Genomic DNA, 23,133 nt, shown 5'->3' on the forward strand with positions numbered 1-23,133 from the left:
CCTCAACCATAGCTAGATTGGTTCAAGTGCATCACCCCAGGCACTGAGGATGGCTCTGCCTCAGGTGCTAAAAATAGCTTGTTTGCAAGCATGGCCCCAGATGGATCCTGGTTGAGGCACATGTGAGAATCTGTCTATCTCCCCCCTCTCACTTGGAAAAGAAGAAAAAAAAAATCATCCATCCTCATGGAGCCCATTGATTATATTAGCATATTCTTGATCCCCTTTGTCTCACCTGGTGCAAAGAGTAAACTTTTATTGGGCAATTAAGACCAAACTGAAGACCCAGATTTCTTGGTGTTATAAGAAGAACTATTCATGTGATCAAAGTTCATGATTTGTATATATTTCTACATAAGTACTTTTACCTTAGGATAGTCCATCCTCCAGGACCCTGGGGTCTTCAAATGTTTATACTCTGTTTTGTGTTTCCAAGCATAAACTGTTGTTTCCAAATACGGTGGCCCACTTCTAGGAATCAATACAAAGGATGCAATAAGTATTGACCAACACCTGAGGGAATTTGGTAAGAATGCACGATAGGAAAACTAAATATAATTTCTGATCCTGAGTAGTTTTACTGGTGAAGGGGCACTATTGTTTTGCTGCTGTAGTTACTGTTTAACTTTTATCCTTTACAGAGAGGTTCCAGTTGAAACCACAATGGCAGTTCAGAGAAAGGAAAAGAGCTATACAGGTTATAGGAGGGAAAGCTTTATGGAGAAAGTGAGACTAGAACCAGATCCTGAAGGTAAGGTGACCAATCGTCCTCCTTTAGGGAGGACAGTCTTTCTTTCTTTTGTAAGTTCCATCCTCCCTTGAAAAGTGTCCTCCTATATGTCCTTCTTTTTAATATTGGAAGACTAATCTGTAAATGTCCATATTCGATCCATGCAGAGTCGACTCATTGCGTCTGATGTGATGTATTTGTATCTAAATGAGTACTTTTTCCTTACAGTGGTTATTAAAAATTAATAGGTATGTAAGCATAATTACAATATAAAATATTACAAATATTTTTATTAGACATTTATTATATTATAGTATATTATTTTTGCAATGAATAAAATATTTCTTTTATACAATGCTATTTTCTTCAATTTATTTTTGTCCTCCTTTTCATTGTAAAAAAGTTGGTCACCTTACTGAAGGATGGACAGGTTCTTACATAGTTAGAAGGGGAGAATGATACCAAGTAGTAAGACTGAGCACAGCATTCAAAAAACAGTGAGGGAAACCCAGCCTATGAGTAAGCATGAAGAACACTGGAGAGTGTTTGAAGAAAGAAACTGCTAAGTGTCAAATCAACTTAAAATAAACTGCTATATATATAGGTTGGTATATATGAATCTCATGGTAACCAAAAAACTGTGATAGATATACAAAAAATGAAGAGAATGAAATATAAATATAATACTAACAAAGTCATCAAATCACAAGGTCAAAAAAGCAAGAGGAGAAAGTAAAAGAGAAAAACTAAAAAAAAAAAGAAGAAGAAAAAGAAAAAAATGTACTTATGCCTGACAAGGGTATGTGTACTGATTTCCTTGATCTAATGAGAAAAGGGAATATCTGGATAAAATGAAAATGATTAACAACAGAGTAGCCTACAATTGTTGCCCATATAGTTGCCATCAGGCTTCTGAAATGATTTCTAATGCCTTTGCAATAGAAATATTTTATACAGTTATCTACAGCATCAAAGCATTATTATTCTTACACATCAGGAAAAGCAGCAAGTCCAGTACAATCCTAAAGTATGAGGATAAGATGCACTTTTGCCTCCAGAGGGCACTGCTGTTTTCACAAAAAAGGAAGTCTGTCTACTTTGGCAGCAGGCTTCCGGTGGGGATGGTGTTGCACTTGTTTTTTAGAGTAAATTTTAATTTATTTTTTTGTGACAGAGACCGAAACAGAGAGAGGGACAGATAGGGACAGACAGACAGAAGGGGAGAAAGATGAGAAGCATCAATTCTTTATTGCAGCACCTTGTTTGTTGATTGCTTTCTCATACGTGCCTTGACCCAGTGCGTGGGGGGGGGGGGGGGCTACAGCAGATCAAGTGACAATTGCTCAAACCAGCAACCTGGGGCTCAAGCTGGTGAGCCTTGCTCAAACCAGATGAGCCCGTGCTCAAGCTGGCAAGCTCGGAGATGGAACCTGGGTCCTCCGTGTCCCAGTCCGACACTCTATCCACTGCGCCACCGCCTGGTCAGGCTTGTTTTTTTTTTTTCTTAAGACCAGGCTTTAAAGGCCTAAGGATAGACTTGAGGGGTGGGATGGTATTTAACGCCAAAGAAATTAGAAACAAGGAGCATATTGTCCAAAACATTCCATCTCTTCCATTTTAAAAACAATACCACCATCAATAAAAGCCTTTCCAACTTTCCTTCCCTGTTTCCTTCTGTGTGTTTTTCTCTGCATGGACAGCATGAAGTTGACTCTCCTCCATCCAGCCACCTGCTCAGCCCACCGTAGTGGGTTCCTGCCTCACTCCCAGCACTCCTCTGAAACTGCTTCTCAGTGTCCTCCACGAAGTTAACCCAAGAAGACTCTTTCATCCTAATCTTTACTTTATCCTTTTCTATAGTTATTTCACTCTTAGAGTCCTAAAACTCGGCTTCCTTGCCTTCTCCCACGCCATCTTCCCTTGGTTCTTTTGTGACCTTGCACTTTACCTTCACAGGTCTTTTGCCCAGATTCATCTCCCTACCCTTACCCAACAACCCCCCCCCTCTCCACGCTCTCTCCTGGATTCTACTACAGCTCAGTCATTTCTTTTTAAAGATTTAAATGTATTTTATTTAACATTTTATTGTTTGAATAGGTGTTATGTTGACTGGTTCAAATTCAGGAAGTGTAAAAGGCTTTCTCCTACTCTTAACTGCAGAATTATAAAGTTGTAATTTTGAGAGTACTCCCAAATTGCTCTCCATAAAGACTGACCCATTCCCAGTCTTACCAGCCATGTACAAAAACCTTATCTTTGACCTCTCTGCTTCCATTTATCCCTTCTTGGAAATGTGTCCTCCACATGGTTGTCAATACCATCCTTCTAAAATGTACATCTGACGTATCACTCTCACGCTTCCCCTGCTCACAATCCTTCCACTTCTCCCTACTAATCTTCAAGACCTTTCACTGTCTAGACCTGTGCTATCTGTTCAGTGTGGATCATTAGCTAGTTCTTGAGCTCCCAAAATGTGGCTAGTTTCGAGTGAGATGTGATGTAAGTGTGAGATAAACACTGGATGGCAAAGACTCGGTATGACAAAAAGAATGTAAAATATCTCAGAAGTTTTTAACATTGCTTACATGCTGAATGATTAATTTAGGATATATAAATGATTAAATTTAGGATATACTGAGTTAAATAACATCACTAAAACTAATTTCACCTGTTTATACTTTTTATACTATGGCTCACTGAATTTTTAAAATAGATATTTGGTTCCATTATATTTGTACTGGACAGCGCTGATATAGACCCTTCTTCCATCATTTTCCTCACCCATCTCATCTCCTCCAAGGATCCTCCATCCCTTGATCCATGCTTCAGATAACAGGGGTCCCTGTCCTGTGCCTCAGATCCCCCTACACACACACACACACACACACACACACACACACACACCATGGACACACACACTCTCTCATTAAGATTCTGCTTCAAACTTCCACTTGGAGGCCTTCAAGAGATTTGCTTCTTCATTCACAAATCCACCTCCCTTTACCAGCCGTGAGGGGGGTGCCATGTTCATCTTGATCCCCTATAACAGGGCGGTCCACACCGTTAGCCAAATCAAGGAATGGGGGCAGAAAAACCCTAAGAGCCAGTCTAAAGGATAGAGTCGGAGGGAAGTAACAGGTGATAGGTCATAATACAAGTGAACAATTCCAGTTTTTTTGGTTAAATGCAGGTGTAAATCTGAACTCAGAACGGGAATTACATTTTAGCTGTCTATAACGGTAATAACAGTAAGAGCTGAAAGGAATCAGAAACTCGGGAGAAACTTTTTTTGACTTCAGCATCTGACCAGGCTCATCCTCACAGGGGGACCTGGCCCTGGGGCTGGGACCCGCTTCTCGCCCGCCCGCCGCCCGAGCCCGCAGGGGTCGCCCACCGCCCGGGGGCCGCGGGACGGGGGACCTACTCACCCACGGACCGCAGGAGGGAAGGCGGCAAGGGCTGGAGGGGGAGCGGCTCTGCCGGGAATAGGGAGGGATCTCGGGGAAAGCGAAACTGAAACTTTGCGGCCCCGGGCGCGGGGCGGGACGCACCCCGGCCTTCGTCCGGGCCCAGCAACATCCCGAGCCGCTGCGCCACCCTGACGCGGAAAGCCATGGCCTCGACCGTCCGCTCGCCGTCCCCACTGCTCGTGCGGGTGTCGGAACCCGGCCCCCCGATACCCCTACGTCGGAAGCTGCAAAGCTACTTCCAGAGCCTGCGGCAGTCGAGCGGCGGGGAGTGCACCGTCCGGTCCGTGGGCCCCAACGACGAGGGCACCTTCGAGGTGGCGTTCTTGGAAAGGGCAGGTGAGCCGCAGGCCTGGGCTGGGGGTGCAAAGGCCGTTCGTTTCCGGGGCCCTGCCCCGCGGGACTCCAGGCAGACACCCAGTGAGAGCTGACCTAGGAGAGAGGGCTGGAGAAAGTATGGCGCTGTCCCATAGGGGACAGGAACCAGGGACACTTGCTGCCAAGAGACACAGCCCACACTGGAGGAGAGAGCCCGGAAGTGCGCAGTGGGTGAGCTGGTCCTGGATGGCACCCTAAAGTGGACACCTTCCAGCATCCTCATCCTGACTCATTTTTCTCAGCCCTCAGAAGAACACCTTTCTCCCCCAGATGCCTGTCACCTCTTGCCATTTAGGCATTCCACTTTTATGTTTTAAGTTATTATTCCATTGATTTATTTTTGAGGATTACAAAAATAACATGAACACTGTAGAAAAGAGAAAAAAAGAACAAAGAAGGGCACCTGAGAGAAACAATGTGAACATTTGGGTTTATTTTAGCTTTTTTCTATGAATGTCAGTGAGCACATATGTGTATTTACAAATTTCTGAGTCCGCACTGTTGACTTCCTGGGTTTTTTTAATCCACTTTATGATTATTATTCCATGTGATTGAAAAGGGAAACCAAGACAATTTCAGAGACATGACTTAATGAGTTGTTGATGTTCCCTTATCATTGAGCTTTCATTTGTACAGTAAACTGAAGCTGCCCACTTGAGAGTTTTGAATAGGTGCCTCACATCCCCTGCCACTAACACACCATCCAGCATGCGGGGAGCAGCCCTTATTGGGAGGGTGCTTGGGCAGGGTACAGATGCGTGAATAAGAGGATTATTTGAGATTACTCTCGTATCTATGTGTATGTATGTGTTTGATCTCTCACTAAAGCTAAAGAGAGAGTGTTGGAAAAAGGAAATCACCAAATTTCTATTGACAACAAATGTGTGACTGTTTTCCTGGAACCCAAGGAAAATCCAATAGAGAACAATATGAGACCCAGAATGTCTCAAGTACAAACACAATCACAAGACGAGGCAAGGTCTGGTGAGATGCATCCAAATGAGGAACATTTTCCTAATGCTGTGAATTCCTCTGTCCAAAAGGTGAGTATTGAGAGAAGGAGCTAGGTATGTACTTGCAACTTCCTCTCCAGTCACCGTATCTTTCCGTATGGTCCAACAACTATTGGCTGAGGACTTACTATGAGCCAGGCACTGGGACACAGGGGACAACAAGTCCCTGCTGGGAGTGGGGTGGTACCGAGAAGGACAGTAAGCAAGAAAACCAAACAAATAAAACTATTTCAGAGAGTGATATATACCTTATAGAGTGACGTGGCCAGGGCAAGGAAGGGGAAGGAAGTGATGCTATTTCTGACTATGAGTCAGAGATGACTTCTCTAAGGTGGCATTTGTTCTGAAACTTGAATAAGAAGGAGCCAGCCATGCAAGGAGTCATTTGAGAAATCAATATCAACTGCTTACTATGTGCCAGGTACTGTCACAGAAGCTGGGGATACAATCAGGAACACAATAGACCCTACCCCCAGGGACCTCACATTCTAATGGGGGAAACAGACACTAATAGTAAACAAATAAATTTATAATAAAACTAGAAAGCCCAGCGGTCATACGAAATGACCGCTGTTCTAGATATTATAAATTGTAATTAAAATGATTTGTGCAAAGGTGTCTGCTAATTCAAACTGAATTACCCAGGGCAGACAGTGAGGACGCCCCTTTGCTTAGTGCCCCACGGGGTTTCCCCCTTCTACTTAATTGCTTAAAGTAGAGTGCAATGAAGGAAACCACTGGCGGTACATTTCTTAAGAGCCACCGCTAGCTCAATAAATAAAGGTGATTTAAATAATAAAATGTTAATTCACATGTCAAAGATCTCTTTGTACACAACATTTCTTGTGTAGATCTTTCCATCAATTTTAAGCTCGCCTTGCAGAGGACCATCAATTATTTTTAGTTTTATGTCTGTTCTTTCACGAACTCTTGACAGGACTCATTTTGTCGAGACAGGCTTTTTTGTCTTGCATCTGAGGCAAGCCTTGTTTCTCTATGCTCATCAGTCTCATTTTGCCGAGAAAGATGCATTTGCCCTGCGACTGAAGCAAGCCTTGTCTTTCTCTGCTCAGTGGTTTCTTTTTGTCGAGAAAGCCGTTTTTGTGCATCTTTAGCTCCTTTTCTCTCCTCTTCAGTGCTGTATTTTCTAGGAGGCATTCTTAAAAGAAATTACGTTAAGACGTAGTTTTTATGTAAAACAGATGATTGCCAATGCAAACAAATGTTCACCTTCCCCCTGACACGCTCAATTTGCGTTCAGCCGTGGCAACTTCACCCCATTGGCTAGTACAGTTACGCAAGCAACCAATAAACTATCAGCGACAAACAGACACTTAAGCTGCATATAATAAAGATGTCTGCCAGTGATATGTGTTAGGAAGAAGAGTAAAACAGGATAAATGACTGACAGGACCACTGTTTTAGGCTATCAGGAAACACCTCTCCATGAGGTAACATCTGATGGAGACATACACAAAGTAAGGGAGCTAGCCTAGCTAAGTGGATTTCTGGGGCAAGAATGTTCTAGGCAAAAGCAAGCACAAGAGGAAAGGCCCCAAGACAGGGCTGTGAACCTCTGGGCTGTCGTGTGCAACATCCTCTGTGAAAAAGATTTGAAAGAAATCACCCTCGGCTAAGGGAGGAGATTGTGGTTGTTTCTCTAACCTTTAGACATTCTCCTGAGAGGAGACTGTAGGCTTGGATGTCTGAAGGATTTCATTTGTTACTTTTAAAATTTCAGATCTTCCTTACTGTCACAGCTGACCTGAACTGTAACCTGTTCTCTAAAGAGCAGAGGGAACATATAACCACTCTCTGCCCCAATGTCAGAAAAATGGAGGGCTACAATGGAATTGAGAAGGTGTGTGGTGATTTAAGAGATATTGAAAAAATACATGACTTCCTGAATGAGCAACTCCTAGAAAGTGAGCGGAAACCTGAATCATCCCCTTTGACAACAGAGACGAACTCCCTCCATCACCAGGACCAGAACAGCTGGGTTTCTCCCTCGGAACCAAATCCCAAGTCAGAAGAAAAAAGCAACTGTTTTGAAGTTCCCTCGGCTCTCTTTGAATACTTCACATATACTCATCCTAAAAAGATGGACTCAATAGAGAAAATGTTTGGTATAAAGATAAAAGTTCAGGAGAGTTCTCCGAATGTGGTCTCTTTAGACTTCACCTCAAGTCAACCAGGCAACCTTAAAGCAGCTCTAGAGTCTTTTGTCAGTGAATTTCAGAAGTGCATAGGAAGTGTGGAGCAGGAATGTGTTGCCTTAGCAGACCGTGGAAAGGCAAATAAAATCAAACAGGATTTGAGTCACCGGTTTACAAAGCTTCTTATAAAGGAGAATGGAGGAGAATTAACTCTTTTGGGGACTCAGGATGACATTTCAGCTGCCAGACGTTTTCTTGCCCCCCGAATCCCCGAAAGTCGTGTCAAGGCACCTGTGAAAATACAGACTTCCAAATGCATGATGAATGCAATTGAAGTTGACACAGCTCACTATAAGATTTTAGAAGCTGAATTACTCCAGGCAATATCAGAGATAGAGAAAAAGTACAACACTCAAAGTAAGGTTTTGGAAAAAAATCAGAAAACCTGCATTCTATTTGAACCTAAGGACAAAGAGTTAGATCTGTGTGTGCATGCTTGTGCAAGTTTCATTGATGCCTATCAGCATGTCTCGTGTCAGCTGATGACAGTAGTTCTTTCACTGAAGCCTTTGGGCAAGAAGAAAAAAGACTTATATGGGACCAAGTTCATGGGTGACTTTAGCAAAAGGCATCCAAGTGTACACATTTTATTAAATCAAGAGTCATTGACTCTTATTGGGTTGCCAAATCACCTTGCAAAGGCAAAGCAGTATGTCTTAGAAATAGGGGGAGTGTCCCCGTTAGCTGGAGAGAAATGGAATGAGGATCATATAACACCCATGGACATTGATAATAATGCTTCAGAAACAGCTTCACCAACATCCCAGGGCTCTGCCAGTTCTGGGCCGTCAAGAGTGGACAAGAAAGAGGACATATGTAGCATATGTATGGATCTCATGAGTAACAAGCAAGTGCTACCAAAGTGCAAGCATGAATTCTGCGCCCCTTGTATCACCAAAGCCTTGACATTTAAGCCAGTCTGTCCTCTGTGCCAGACTTCCTACGGTGTCCAGAAAGGGAATCAACCAGACGGAACGATGAATTACCATACCCAAAGGTCTTCGCTTCCAGGTTATGACTCCTGTGGCTCCATTGTGATTAGTTATTCTATGAAAGGAGGCATACAAACAGTAAGTGTTTCTGAAGTCCATGAGTTTCTTTCCAGCGTGCTAGGATTTCCAGAGACTGTTGCCAGCTAGTGGATTTCCCAGGAATTTATTTCCATGGTCATATGCAATGGTTTTAAACAGTGATAAAGGTAACTGTTTGCTTATAACTTACCTTTTTTGTCTATTAAGGGAGAGGGAGGGTGGGTGCTGATAATATGTTAGAGTGGAGGAGTCAGGAAGGTGAATGGTATTGCCAGCATGAATTTAGAAAAGAAGAGAAATATGAATTATTGGGAATATGAGCAAATTTTCAGTAGTTTTGTTTGTTTTTGATTTGTTCTATCTACAAATGTACACCTTTATTTATAAAGTAAAATTTACACTCAGGCATGTTTTCATGTGACATTGTTTTGTCTTCATACAGGAAGAGCACCCAAACCCAGGAACGCCATACAGTGGCATAAATCGAATTGCATACTTGCCAGATAACAAAGAAGGAAGGGAGGTTTTGAAATTGCTTAAGAAGGCCTTTGATCAAAAGCTTATTTTTACAGTGGGGGATTCTCGAGTTTCAGGACTCTCAAATGTCATTACATGGAATGATATCCACCACAAAACGTCCCAGTATGGCGGCCCACTAAAGTGAGAACCTTTTGAAATATAATGATTGCTAAACATAATTTAGAGGTTGTAAGATATGGCAATTTGAGGATATGACTATAAGGGACTCTTTATAGCAGGGAGATTGAATACAGCTCAATGTTTTGAGAGATATTAATCTCAAAGGCAGAAAGATTAATTCCCATCACTTTCCACACTCTCAACCACAAAGTATCATACAGTTACTAAGTTTTGCATCAAAAGGCAGGGGTCTTCAGAATCCAAGTTTAATGATATCTCAGATGACTTGATTTGAGATTTCCTATTTATTTGAAGGATAGGTCCTGTCCTTTCTTTTAAAATCATCCTTTCTTCTACCCTGTCCTCCCATCGATTCATATAAATCCTAAGTTCACTTGGTTAATAGTACTCTAGAAACTCTTATTGAATGTTGTGGAAGTTGTATTATAAGCACTCCAATTGTTTTTAATGAAAGTCAGATAGAATACCTCAGACCCTTAGTATTCAGAAGGATCTTGAGACTTCTGCAAATTTTCCAAATTTGAAAATCCTCCTGTAACATATACCACATTTTTATATATAAAATATAAAAATATATACTATACTATATTTTATATAATAGTCATAACATGTTATACATAAAATACATTTTTATATATTTATAGTATAGTATGGTTTTATGAGAGTCAGTGCTTACCACGAACTGAAAATAAAAAAAGTCTTGTTGGAAGACAGATCCTACAGAGACAGCTAGGCTCACTCACTAGCTAAATGGCTCACATCTGAGCCACTGCCTTCAGGATTGCTTGTTAAGGTTTGCAACACAATGTTAGTGCCAGGATCCTACTGTACAGATTCTTTAAAACCATGTGTGATGAAACTAAAAGGCTTTTCCTTCTGCAGCTACGGCTACCCTGATCCCAATTATCTGTCACGCGTCAAACGGGAGCTGAAAGATAAAGGAATTGAGTAGGAAGAATGCTGGAAGGACGTCTGTTGTGAGCCAAGCTTTCAAAAGACACGGTTGAAGAACTAGAGTAAATGCCAATCTAAATCCTAATATCAATAGAAACACCTTTTAAAAATGTTCCCCTTGAAGGGGTTTGAGTAAGAGTAAGAATCTGGTTTCTGTCATTTCCCAGGTGTTACTTTTTATGGAAGATGAAAGCCCCAAAGATCTGTGTGATTTTTGCTGTAGAGGTTGTATGCCTCATTCTTTGTCATTATTGGGGGAATAGAGGGATGGAGTGCTGTAGGCTTGAAATCATTTTCCTTACTCTTCATTTGAAATACTAGGTGCCAACTGGTCCTCTTTTTATTACCATCACTGGGGTGGCCCGTTAGTTTTTTGTTTGGTTTGTTTGCCCTTTAAGTACCCTAAAGGTAATATCCTTTTGTGAATCGGGGAAAGGGGAAGCTTTGGTTATGGAAAATTAAAAGACACAAGTTCTGTTCCCTCAGGGCCAGGAAAGTGTCCAGGAGCAGAGATTGGGCAACCCTTGGTAATAAATAGCATGAATAAAATAAGTATAAATAAAAATAAATATTATTTTTCATGACAAAGAACCTGGTATACAACTGGTGCTTAATACATTTTTGCTGCCTGACTTAGGTTGCTAATACCTAAGCAGAGGGATGTATGCTCCCTAGATCTTTAGCAGAGGCAAGAGTAAGGAAGCCATTTCTGGAGTCCTCGCCACTGATTTGGAAAACAGTCTCTTATCTGGTTATCCACATCCCGGACTCTCCAAAAACGATGAACAAAATGTCTTTTTATTTTCCTGAAGATACACATACATACACACATTTTTGGTCAGAGGGTAATAGCTAATATTTACTGTGGATGTCTTTTGTCTCTTCTATAAGATCTTTATATCTGTGTGATTGATACTATTAGTATCCCCATTTTATGACTAAGAAAACACAGAGAGGATACATCGACAAAGGTTACATAGTTAAGAAGTGGAAGTGCTGGGATTTGAAGAAGATAGTCTGACTCCAAGGCTTCTGCACGCCAGAGCTATATTCCACCTCCCATACTGCGGGACTTCTCTGTGGAGCTGGCTGAGAAGTCCCTGTTATTCTGGGCTTCTCTCAGACATGTGTTCTTCCTATGCAGCACTCCCAGCAATTTGCCTTCAAAGAAGTCCAACCTGAAGAACTTAAAAACCCAGAATCTTTTCCTTTGTCCAGAAAATTGAGAAAGCTTAAACTAAATGATAGGCCTTTTAAAAAAAAACCAGATGATATATTTAATTTTTGGTGATTCGTTAAAGTCTTTACCGTTATGATTAGTTGTTTTCTGTCTATTAACCTTTTAGTTAAATTCGCTTCAAAAAACCAAAAGCTTGGTTCCTGCTTAGGCCTAGATCCTTGATTACAATGTAGTGTGTGCATAGACAGTTTAATGGCGTCAGTAGATGCTGAGCCTTTGGATTGCTGCTTTTGCTCTGTGGAAGGTATTATCATCTGGATCTACTTTAAATAAAATTATATCCATATCAGGAACAGATTGTCTTTGTTTTTTCCCCACTCCTGTTTTCTTTTTTCTTAGGCTGCGATTCTGGTGGTTTCCAACAAAACTACTGTTGACTTGGCTGTGTCACTTTCAGCTGTGAAAATCACATTTCTTAATCTATTTCCTCCTTAACACATAGAATATGACAACAGTAAGAGTAGGCTGCAGGTCTCATCTCTCCTTCTAGAGAAAGCATCTGCAACACCCCATCAAGCTATACGTGCCCTCTTCTTGCTCTTAGAGTTTCTGTTTCACCTTTCCAGTGACAGTGCTGGATTACCCGGATGGTTCACTGGTCACCAGCAAATCAGGGCACCCTTCTCTCCAAAGGAAAAAGAGAATTTGAAATAACATCGAAATATTTGATGTTTTCCTAAAGATAGTAAGTTTCTGTACCCAATTCCAATGTGTGGTTTTCTCCACACACATCCAAGCAATCTCTGACACCAGCTGGGTGTCCTATAATTCAACTCGATCCTGACACTGTCTACCAAGAGATGGTATTAGAGCTCACAGGTTAAGGACCCAGCCCTGCAAGAATGCCCTCCACTTCAGATGCCTGGGCCTCTGTTGAATGGCTATAAATTTGAGGTTCAACTAATTTTCTAGAGCAACTCCCAGAATTCAGGAAACCAGTTTACTCATTAGATTATCTGTGAACTACAAAGGATGTAACTCAGCAACAACCGACCAGATGGAAGAGCTGCACAGAGCAAGGCATGTGGGAAAGAGCATGGAGCCTCAGGCTCCCTGGGCATTCCACTGCCTGCACTGATTACCGACTCAGAAGCTCTCTGAACCCTGTCCTTTTGGGACTTAATGGAGGCTTCATTACATAGGTATGATTTATTAAATCACCCACCATGGGTGATTTCATTTCATTTCCAGCCCCTCTCTGCCCTAAAGGTCAGGGGGTGGAACTGAAAGTTCCAATTCTCTAATCATGGTTAGTTCCACTAGCAATCAGGTCATGCCTTTAGTCACCTTGTTAATATGTCACCTCATTAACATAAAAGATATTTTTATCACTCTCAGCTTTTAGGAAATTCCAAGGGTCTTTGGAGGTCTGTGCCACAAAGTAGGACAAAGACCAAAAATTTCTTTCTTTTTTTTTTTCCACACGTGAGAGAGAGACAGGAAGGAGAGAGATGAGAAGCATCAATTCTTCATTGTGGCACCTTAGCTGTTCATTGATTACTTTCTCATATGTGCCTTGACCAGGGGGCTCCAGCTGAGCCAGTGACCCCTTGCTCAAGCCAGTGACCTTGGGCTCAAGCCAGCTACCATGGTGTCATATCTATGATCCCACACTCAAGCCAGCAACCCTGTGCTCAAGCTGGTGAGCCCATGCTTAAGCTGGATGAGCCTGCACTCAAGCCGGTGACCTGGGGTTTTGAACCTGGGTCCTCAGCATCCCAGGCTGATGCTCTATCCACCGCCTGGTCAAGTCCAAATGCATATTTTTATTATAAATCACAGCATCAAAGCAGTCATTAGGAGAAAAATCAAACCTTTGTGGTACTTCCTTATATTTATGTATGGTGTAGTACTGATTTTGCTTTGATTTTCATATGGGAGTTGGGCGCTATTTTCTATTGATTGGGCTCTGAGTCCTCTAAAACACAGAACCTTAGGCAAAAATCAAGCCCAGGTCTTTGAAAGGATGAATTAAAAGGGAAGTGAGGGCAACTAAGATGTGAGAGGGTGCAATGCCACGGGTTATCACCCCAGCTACTGCTTCACAAAGAGCTTTGAAAAGACATAGCAGGTCCCTCCGCAGCTTTGTTTGCTGGGTATAGGGATCTGCAAGGACTGCAGAAATCATGTTGTTGAAATGCCTTACTTTATAGAGAAGGATGCTTAGTTTTATTTCCTGGGAAAACAACAGACAATGGAAAATATATTACGGCTGTAGTACATTAGAATGTAATCTAATGGGGAACACCTCTGAGTTCTCCCTCTAGTCCCACCTGTCCATCATCACCGGTCCTGCCTCTCCTTCTTCACTTCAAATCTCACTACCCAGTTGGCATTTTCGTAGTTCTCTCACCAGAATGATGAAAATATCCACTAAAAACTCTCTCGGTCCCCACCTTTCTTCCTCCTCCCACTGCAAACTACCTTTTGAAAAAAATAGTTCTGATCTCATTGATGATATGCCTTCAGTGATTCCCTACTGCTCAGAGCAGTGCTTGTCAAATTTGATCTTGTGTCAGAATCATTGGAGGGCTCAATAAAATGCAGATTGCTAAGACTCACTCCCAGAGTTTCTGACTTGGTAGGTGTGAAGTTGAGCCCAAGAATTTGCATTTCTAACAAGTTCCCACTGTGACTGCTGCTGCTGGTCTTTAGACCACCTTTTGAGGGCCACTGGCCTAGAAAATAAAGTTCAAACTCTTCAACATGGCCATCAGGGGTTTCTCATTCTACTTTGCTTGCCCCATGTCCCTCCCTTCCTCATCAACGCCTTGTAGTCTAGTCACACCAGACCACTAGCATTTCCAACCATACATTTATTATTATAGCCTTTGCTCTACGTGTTCTCTCTCTTATGCCTCTCTACCTCAATCTTCTCTTAGAAATCTCCCACTCATCATGCAAGGTCTCAAATGCCACTACTGTAGGAACTTTATTCAATCTTGTCTCCAAATTCTGAATCACTTATTTCTTTGTGTTCCTAATAACTTATACATATCTGTATTGATGCTATGAACCCTGAGAAAGAAGATCCCTACTGAAAAAGGGCTTCTAGTGACTAACTGGGCTCAAATAAAAAACAAATAGACTAGCAGCCATTTCCACATAGAACTCTCTGATGCAAACTATACTTCAGGGAAAAGCCTGCACTGAACTACCTGGCTCTGTACTGAACTGCCTATCAGCACTGTGTTTCTGCCATCTCATCCAACCCTTATAATGACGTTCCCAGAATCCTATCACAACCAATAGAACTGAGGCTTTTCCCATCTAATCAGAGCTGTGCAGCTATAGTCTCAGCAGCTTCTTCATGAGCCAATCAGAATGGCTCCATTCTGACCAATCAGGAAAATGCCTTTTGGTTCAGCTACAGAAACACTTCCTCTGCAAGTTCTTCTGATGTAACACAGGCCTAATCAGCGTGGTCCTATCTGGTGCCCTTAGTAAATATTCATGACAGCCAGGGTCAGGTATGTCCCAGGAACGGCTGCAACCTGGTGCCTCTGGGACCATCTGCCTCTGGGAATTATCTGTGAAATTTCTTTCACAGACTCCCTGTTTTCTTAGGATACAAAGTAAAGGTTTAAGATTTGTGATTTAGCCCTATTCAAGACTGGCTGTCTCCTTTCCTAAACTTAAGGTCAGATTCCTCCCAAATGTTTGCTCCCAAGGACACTTCCCAGATCCTGCTGTGAAGATAAACATCTTGCTGCATTTCAAAGGGGAGGCCAGGAAGCCCTTAAGAAAGATAAACAAGTGAATTAATTGTAACCTTACAGTGGGGGATGAGCATGTTCTGTTTCTTAATTTCTATTTCTGCATCTGTTGGTGCAAAACAATTTCTTCCCTTTGTGGATTGGAGTGGCACCACAGCTCCTCAAAACTGTTTGCGCTCTGGCTCACTTGGGCCGGGTCAAAGGTCCAGGCCAGGTTACAAAGTAAGCGAACTAAGTAAGCGAGCCCTTCTTCCTCCTTGGAGCCTACATTGTAGGGATGGCAACTAAGTAGCCATTTTATCTATTACTTCCCCTTACTTCCATGTTCACCTCAGAGAGAAGGGATCTGTGTCCAATTCACCTTTATAGTTTTAACACAGTACCAGGCATATTAAGGGCTTGCAATACATGTTAGTGGAATTAAATAATGTCTTGTCAGGCTAGACCTGATTCAGCCCTGTCTTAGCGTGCACGAAAAGGACCCAGTATAATTTCATGAAGATGAGAGTATAAGGAGAGCAGTGTGGGTTAGGAATGGGATGCTGAGGAGAAAGGGGAACTAATAGATTTTTTTAAAAACCAGATAGGTGGGTTTATTGAGGTGCATGCCCAGTGACTCAGACCCAGCTCTCTCCAGCTTCCTTCTGACTTGTTTCAAACCTTCACATTCTGGGCAATGTTCCACCCTTACTCACTCTCAACTGACAGTGAGGCACTGATGTTCTAGTGCCAAGAAACTGGACAAGAAAGGGCCCCCAGGTGGCTCAGTTTCAGCCATCTGATTTTCTGTGGGCAACCTTCTGGAGGTGGCAGTGCAGTGACCAAGTACCTCCACCCCAGGCTGAGAGAAGAGGAAGAGTTCAGTTCCTTACTCCCTGTTGGGCAGATAAAATGTATTATGCTCACTTTGTTAAAGAGGCCGTTGCCCAGGTGATATTAATGTGTGTTGAGAATCGTTGTAGCCTGAGGCTTGGTTTTGGGATTAAGCCTTTCCCACCCTTTTTGATGTAGGGCGGTACAATCCAATCATGCCTCAGAGAAGTGACTTTGTATTAGAGACTTCCCTGTTTTGTATATTGGATTAAGAGTTTGGATTGCTACACTATAAAATGGGGACGAAGTGGAACTTGGGCTCTTGGTTCCTGAGATTATCTTCAGCAGAGAGAATAGAGCCAGCAGCGGGAGGAGGCCATGTGGAGAAGGCCAGGAAAAGCAGCCAAGATGGCGGAGTGCTGAGTGAGATGCCAGTTTGTACAGAGTTTGTATCTGGGATAAGGAAGGAGATGGGGAACTGAGGAGAATAAGGCTGGTGAGCTAGAAACCTTTGATTCTAGGAAACTCGGATAAATCAGTAGCTTTGTGAGCACTGAATGTGACTGGGTTTTGGAGCCCAGTGTGTATTTTTACTTGCCCGCCGGGTGCAAGCTAGATTAAAGACTATGGCCCACCAGTTTTTGGCTCCATGGTTTCTTTGCCGACTGTCCGAATCCAATGCGAACCTGCAAGGGCCGGGCTGCCGTGATAGTGGCCCTGGCTGTGGCTCCTGGCTTTACACTCCCCCAGGGGGGCCTGGCAATTGTTCTTGACAATGCAGTGGTGATATTAAACAAAAATAATTTTTTTACAAAGTGGCTCATACAAAAACTGGGGATGGGGGAAGAGAAGCGTCTGTGAAATACCGAGATGATTGGAAGGAGCAGGAATGTTTCAGTCCATGAAACAGAGCCCTGCAGTTGCCCAAGGACTGGAAAGCACAACAGTGTCAAGGGACCCTCGGGACTAGCTAGGCTGGTGAGCAGGCTGGTGAATTGCAGGGCTTGCACCACCTCTTGGACTGCAGGACCAGATGAGTAGCCCAGGGCAGCTCCCTTGACAGTGAGCACAGTCGTCCCCAATGCCTCGCCTACTGCTGTGTCTGCAGCCCTGACCTGTTGTCGGAGGGGAGCAGAGGCTACCAGTAGGCTCCGTGTGTCCCCAACAAACACCAGGTGGTGAACAGCTGCCATTACCTGCTTGCCGCGGGGCACAAAGAGGCGTGGGGGCTGGTTGGGCCAGTTCCGGGACATCAGGGCGGCCATAGCCGCCTGCACTGCTGAGTAGTGGCTCTGGCATCGCCTTGCATGGACCTGCAGGAGCTGTAGAGCTCCAGCCGCCGATCCAGCGGTTCCCCTGGGCTCTGCTTCAGGGACCCCCATTCCAGCAGTTCATAATCCCCTGGGAAGGCCTAATCCAGGGGGCTTAAGTCCCTGAGAATACCGATTTTTTAAAACTATGCTAGACACACTCTACAGACTTCATTTCATTTAATCTTCATGATAGTATCATGAAGTAGTTAAGGCTGTGCCCATTGTACAGATGCCACTGACCAAGGCTGCTCCACTGATAAACTATAGAGCCCAGGACTTGTGAGACAGCAACATCTTTCCCCAAAAAGGTGACATAAATCTGAAGAAGCTGTTGTTTACCACCTCAAGACTGACCCAAGACTGAAGCGGTTTTCATAGAATTGAAAGCGAAAGATTTAGGGACCAGCCTGCTGGGTCCCCAGGGGGCAGCCGGGGTACGCAGTGCCTGTACCCAGCTCCCACTGCCGGTGTGAGAGTACTGGGGCTCTGAGGCCCCGACCCGCGAAGAACTTGCGCACTAAGTTGCAGGACTACTTCCAAGCCCCGAAAAGACCTGGAGACCAGGAGCCTGCGATCCGCTGGGAGCCAGGTAGCCCGCCCCGCTTCCTGGCGCCCTTCCGCCGGGACGATAGTGAGGGGCGCGGGGAGGGGGGCGACAGGGCTGACCCGCCGGGCGCGCGGCATAAGCGCGACCCCGCAGCGCAGGGCTGCGCGGAGACCCCGCGTCCCTCTGAACCCCTCTTCTAGGGAGGCACTTATTACCCTGACTTGTCCCGGAAGAGTGGAGTATGACATCTTTTTCCGTAGAATGCCTCAGATTTTTCACCCCTCAAATTTTAAAAAGTTCCTTGTAAATTGGAAACATTGATCCTTTATCCGCGATATATGTTATGAAAATTTTCTTTTAGTTTGTCATTTGTCTTTTGGGCTTGCTTATAGTGGTTTCCCCCACCCCCTACCCCTCCACACACTCATTTTTTTTTTCTATGTAGTAAAATTGACCAATCTTGTTTCATTTCATCTGGACTTTAGTCATATTTTAAAAGCTTTCTTCTACACCCAGGATATCATTACCCATACTTTTTTTCTAGTTTTTATATTTATATATTTGGATTTTTTTTCTTATAGATAAATGGTCCAAGAAATGGATCTAATTTAATCTTTTTTCCAAATTAGTATCCAGTTGTCCCAACACCCAATTATGTGAATCCATTTAAATTGCTATCTGTAGATCTTCTGTTTTGTTTCATTAGTTTAACTTATGAAAAAGATAACCACTGCCTCAGTAACTTGAGATACCACCGTTATTATATACTACATTTTTCTATACTGTTTGGCTGTTTCTGCAACTTCTATTCATTAACTTGTTCATTCATCTACTGCAAAGAGCCTTTGTTATATATTATATATTTTAATGTCAAGGCTAGTCCCCCTACAGAGCTCTTCCTCCTGTGTTTTCCTAGCTATTCTTGTATGCTTATCTTTCCTTATCAACGTTAGGATTGACTTCTGCTTTATGATCGGTGTCAAGAACGTTTACTGGGATTTATTTATTGGGATTGCATTAAACTTATAAATTAAGTTGAAGACAGCTGACATCTTGAGATGTGTTGAGATATTATAACCAAGAACAAGGGTGGCCATTTCATTTGTTCAAGTCTAGTTGTTCGAGTTTGGAAATTTAGAAATTTATTGCCCTTGCTGAGAAGAGGGTTCTATGTTCTTCTGTATTAATTTATCAACCTACAGTTCTTAAGTATCTGCTATGTTGTAGATATCTTCTTATTTTCTTTTTTTTTTTAGTGTTTAATGTGACTCCATTTAAATTGCTCTCTGTGGAACTTGTTTCAGTGTTTGAAAATTTTTCACCTTGGTACAATTAGTCAAATAAATATAGAACTTTTATTCCACTAGTTTTGGAGTGTCTAAAGTTAACATTTTAAACCTATCAGGGGTTAATATTATTGTGCTTAGGTGTTTATTATGAAGTATGAAATTTTCTTCATAATGAAAAACAACTTCCCAATATTTATTAAAATTATGATTATCTACTTTCTTATTTCTCTTAAAGCTTCATATGTTAAACTCTTTGATAGATTAAAGCTTATTTCTGGAATTTATATTGTAGTTCTTGTATTATCTATCCTTTTTTTTTTTTTTTGTATTTTTCTGAAGCTGGAAACGAGGAGAGACAGTCAGACCAACTCCCGCATGCGCCCAACCGGGATCCACCCGGCATGCCCACCAGGGGCGATGCTCTGCCCACCAGGGGGCGATGCTCTGCCCCTCCGGGGCATCGCTCTGCCGGGACCAGAGCCACTCTAGTGCCTGGGGCAGAGGCCAAGGAGCCATCCCCACTGCCCGGGCCATCTTTGCTCCAATGGAGCCTTGGCTGCGGGAGGGGAAGAGAGAGACAGAGAGGAAGGAGGGGGTGGGGTGGAGAAGCAAATGGGCGCTTCTCCTGTGTGCCCTGGCCGGAATCGAACCCGGGTCCCCCGCATGCCAGGCCAACGCTCTACCGCTGAGCCAACCGGCCAGGGCCGTATTATCTATTCTTAATTTAAAACTATATAGTTCTGTAATTATTACATAAGATTCATTTTTTATAAAGACTGTTTTTTAAGCAGTTTTAGATTCACAGCAAAGTTGAGCATAGGATGAAGAGGGTTCCATATACCACTTTGATTCTTTTAGAGCAGTTTTAAGTTCACAACAAAATTGACTCTTTTTTACAGGTTAAAAACAATGAAAAATGGAAGTCTCTGTTCTCCCTATAATGTTTCTAAATATCTACTCATACCCAGTCGTCATGGTGAATATGCAGCACTTTTGTCTTTTGGTTATCTCTGTAGATTGCCCTTTCATTATGCAGTAACAGAAACCTCTTTCTTGTCGGTAACAAGCTGTAGCTCTATTAATTTGTGTCAGTGGATGAGCACCATCATTTACTGTCATGTTTGTTACTTTTGTTTTCCTATGATTTGGTGAGTAAATCTATCTTTACAAAGTAAAATGTTTAATTTCACATGACAGTTTAGCCAAAGAGTTCCTGTTTTTTAAAATAAGGCAATGAATAAATGTTTTTTTTCCAAAGTACTTAAAACATCACGTAATATAAAGAATAGGGTCTTTCAGATCTCAAATCAGATATAAAAACTAACATCTTGAGTATTTCTGTCTTCCTAAAAATTGCTGAGTTGGAAGACCGCAGTACAAAAATAATACTTTTAAGAAGAGTGACCAAAGTGGATGAATGGAAGTGGATGAAATAGACGAATTTTAAAATGACCCTTCACAAGCCTCCCTTTTGGTTGCATTTTATGATAGCCAAGACTCTGTGACTGAGAAGGGGCTATCTTTGCTTATGGATTTGATTCGTGGCCTGTCAGAAGCCAATGGTGACTTCAGGGTGGAAGTAATACCTTATACTAAAGTTGCTGTCATCATTTTCTCTATAAATATTGGTAAGACAGACAATAGCTTTTAACCCTTTATTTGGAAATTATGATTGTATCATATTTTGAGATTCCAGGCATCCCACAATGGATCTTTAAAAGTTGTGCTTTCTGGCCCTGGCCGGTTGGCTCAGTGGTAGAGCATCGGCCTGGCATGCAGGAGTCCTGGGTTCGATTCCCGGCCAGGGCACACAGGAGAAGCACCCATCTGCTTCTCCACCCCTCCCCCTCTCCTTCCTCTCTGTTTCTCTCTTCCCCTCCTGCAGCCGGGGCTCCATTGGAGCAAAGTTTGTCAGGGCGCTGAGCCTCTGCCTCAGGCGCTAGAGTGGCTCTGGTCGCAACAGGGCATCGCCCCCTGGTGAGCGTGCCGGGTGGATCCTGGTTGGGCGCATGCGGGAGTCTGTCTGACTGCCTCCCCGTTTCCAGCTTCAGAAAAAAAAAAAAAAATTGTGCTTTCTAACTATCAGTGAGAGTACTACAAGGGAATATGTATTCTTACTTCTGGTACTTCAAAGGCTAACATTTATGAAGTGCTTGCTTTATGCTAAGTGTTTACATACTTTATCTCCTAATATATAACACTATGAGATAGATATTGTATATTATTCTCCTCATTTTAAAGATGAAGAAATCTGGGTTTAGGATTAAATGACTGGCTCACAGCCGCACAGCTAGTAAGTAATTGAGTCAACATTCTAAATTAGAAATCCCAGCTTCTGAGTATATTGTCTTCATCACTGTGCATGTGCCCTCAAATTTCCAGTTAGTTTTAAAGTTATAGTTAAAGTTATTTTTATGATAATTACATGTGCAAATAGAGCTCGCAATACGGTCTCTATTTTAGAAATTAGTGGGAGGGACAGAAAGAAATTAGATTTAGGAAACAATATTGTATTGCAGTCATTATTACAATTATTAGCTTACAATCTCACTGCACACTTGGTTTCATTTGAAGAGGTAACTTTATCCATGTTTTCAAAATAATAATCTAGATGTAGGTTGCTGTTAACGATAGTTGTGCATTCAGGGTAGACAATGTGGGATAGGTGAAAGTTGACACTGTGAAACTTAACTTTACATAGAAATTTAGTTAAGGCCTGTAAATCAAATTACTTTTTAAAATCTGTTTTCTTCTAATATGAAATGAAATTACAGTACCAATAAACTGATTTTATTTGGGTGTTTGTTAATGTTTATGACAGACACCATAGAGCTCAGCAACTTCAGATTTTCCCAAGGTTTCTGGAACTGATGAGAACCGTTAGGGTTGAAAGTCTGCCACCTCATGTTTAGAATAATAATCAACTTTCTTTGATAACTCCCCAAATGGAGAAACAGTAACCAATGTGCAATATTTCCCAGAAGAGAATTCAGCCTGGTTTGAGTTTTCTGCTACAAATGTAATCAAATTCTCTTCTTTTTTGATATGTATGGTTATTATTAACCAATTCATGCACAAATGAAGTCAGATTAGGGATCACATAGGTGATTGGGAAATATATCAAAGCCACTACATGCTTACTGAAATATGTTATGGATTAACTCAGCGCTTTGAACAGGTCTTTGTGGAGCTCTAGCCAAGAGAATTGTTTTTCTTGTAGTAACAAACAACAGAAAACTTCCCTTGACCCTCCATTTCCTGGGGCTTCATTCTCTTGCTTCCCTTTGCAGCAAAATTTTTCAATTGAGTTTGTCATTACTTACTCCCATTTTTTCTGCTGTCATTCTTTCTTTTTGTTTTGGTGTATATTATTTTTTCTCTTTCTTTCTTCTTTCTCTCTCTGTCTTTCTCTCTCTCTCTGTCTTTCTCTCTTTCTCTCTCCCTCCCTCCCTCCTTCCTTCCTTCCTTCCTTCCTTCCTTCCTTCCTTCCTTCCTTCCTTCCTTCCTTCCTTCCTTCCAAGTGAGAGAAGGGAGATAGAGAGACAGACTCCTGCAAGCACCCCGACTGGAATCTACCCGGAAACCCCTATCTGGGGCCGATGCTCAAATCACCTGAACTATCCTCAGCGCCCGAGGCTGACGCTCAGGCCAACCAAGCTCTAGAGCCTCAGTGTCCGGGGCAAATGCTTGGACCAACTGAGCCACTGGCTGCAGAGGGGAAGAGAGAGAGAAGGGGGAGAGGGAGGGGAAGAAAAGTAGATGGTTG

General features: G+C 42.5%; 3 protein-coding genes across 7 annotated transcripts in view; 2 read left to right on the forward strand and 1 right to left on the reverse strand.

Annotated features, from left to right (window-relative positions):
• Positions 1 to 23,133, reverse strand: part of PARP9 (poly(ADP-ribose) polymerase family member 9) — a 357,437-nt gene that overhangs the window by 28,845 nt on the left and 305,459 nt on the right. For 2 of the 5 annotated variants that reach the window (XM_066347909.1, XM_066347910.1), the window contains exons 1-2: positions 4,159 to 4,265; positions 369 to 471 (exon numbers count right to left, since the gene is read on the reverse strand). In XM_066347909.1, the coding sequence (XP_066204006.1) occupies positions 369 to 383 (15 nt within the window). In that variant the 5' untranslated portion in view covers positions 384 to 471; positions 4,159 to 4,265. Of the gene's footprint in view, positions 1 to 368; positions 472 to 3,511; positions 3,604 to 4,158; positions 4,266 to 4,629; positions 5,279 to 23,133 lie in introns of those variants that run through there. The other 3 variants (XM_066347908.1, XM_066347906.1, XM_066347907.1) reach the window with 3 other exon arrangements.
• On the forward strand, positions 4,344 to 11,976 carry DTX3L (deltex E3 ubiquitin ligase 3L). The gene is made up of 5 exons (XM_066347911.1): positions 4,344 to 4,536; positions 5,404 to 5,618; positions 7,330 to 8,874; positions 9,278 to 9,495; positions 10,378 to 11,976. Exons 1-5 carry the CDS (start codon positions 4,344 to 4,346, stop codon positions 10,445 to 10,447), a joined length of 2,241 nt encoding a protein of 746 aa, XP_066204008.1. The 3' UTR covers positions 10,448 to 11,976.
• The window catches only part of PARP15 (poly(ADP-ribose) polymerase family member 15), a 49,257-nt gene continuing 44,074 nt past the window's right edge, over positions 17,951 to 23,133 (forward strand). The window contains exon 1 of the mRNA XM_066347609.1: positions 17,951 to 18,120. The gene's annotated coding sequence lies outside the window, so the exon portion shown is untranslated. The remainder of the gene's footprint in view (positions 18,121 to 23,133) is intronic.

Source organism: Saccopteryx leptura, chromosome 8, assembly GCF_036850995.1.
Source record: "Saccopteryx leptura isolate mSacLep1 chromosome 8, mSacLep1_pri_phased_curated, whole genome shotgun sequence".
NCBI classification, from domain to species: domain Eukaryota; kingdom Metazoa; phylum Chordata; class Mammalia; order Chiroptera; family Emballonuridae; genus Saccopteryx; species Saccopteryx leptura.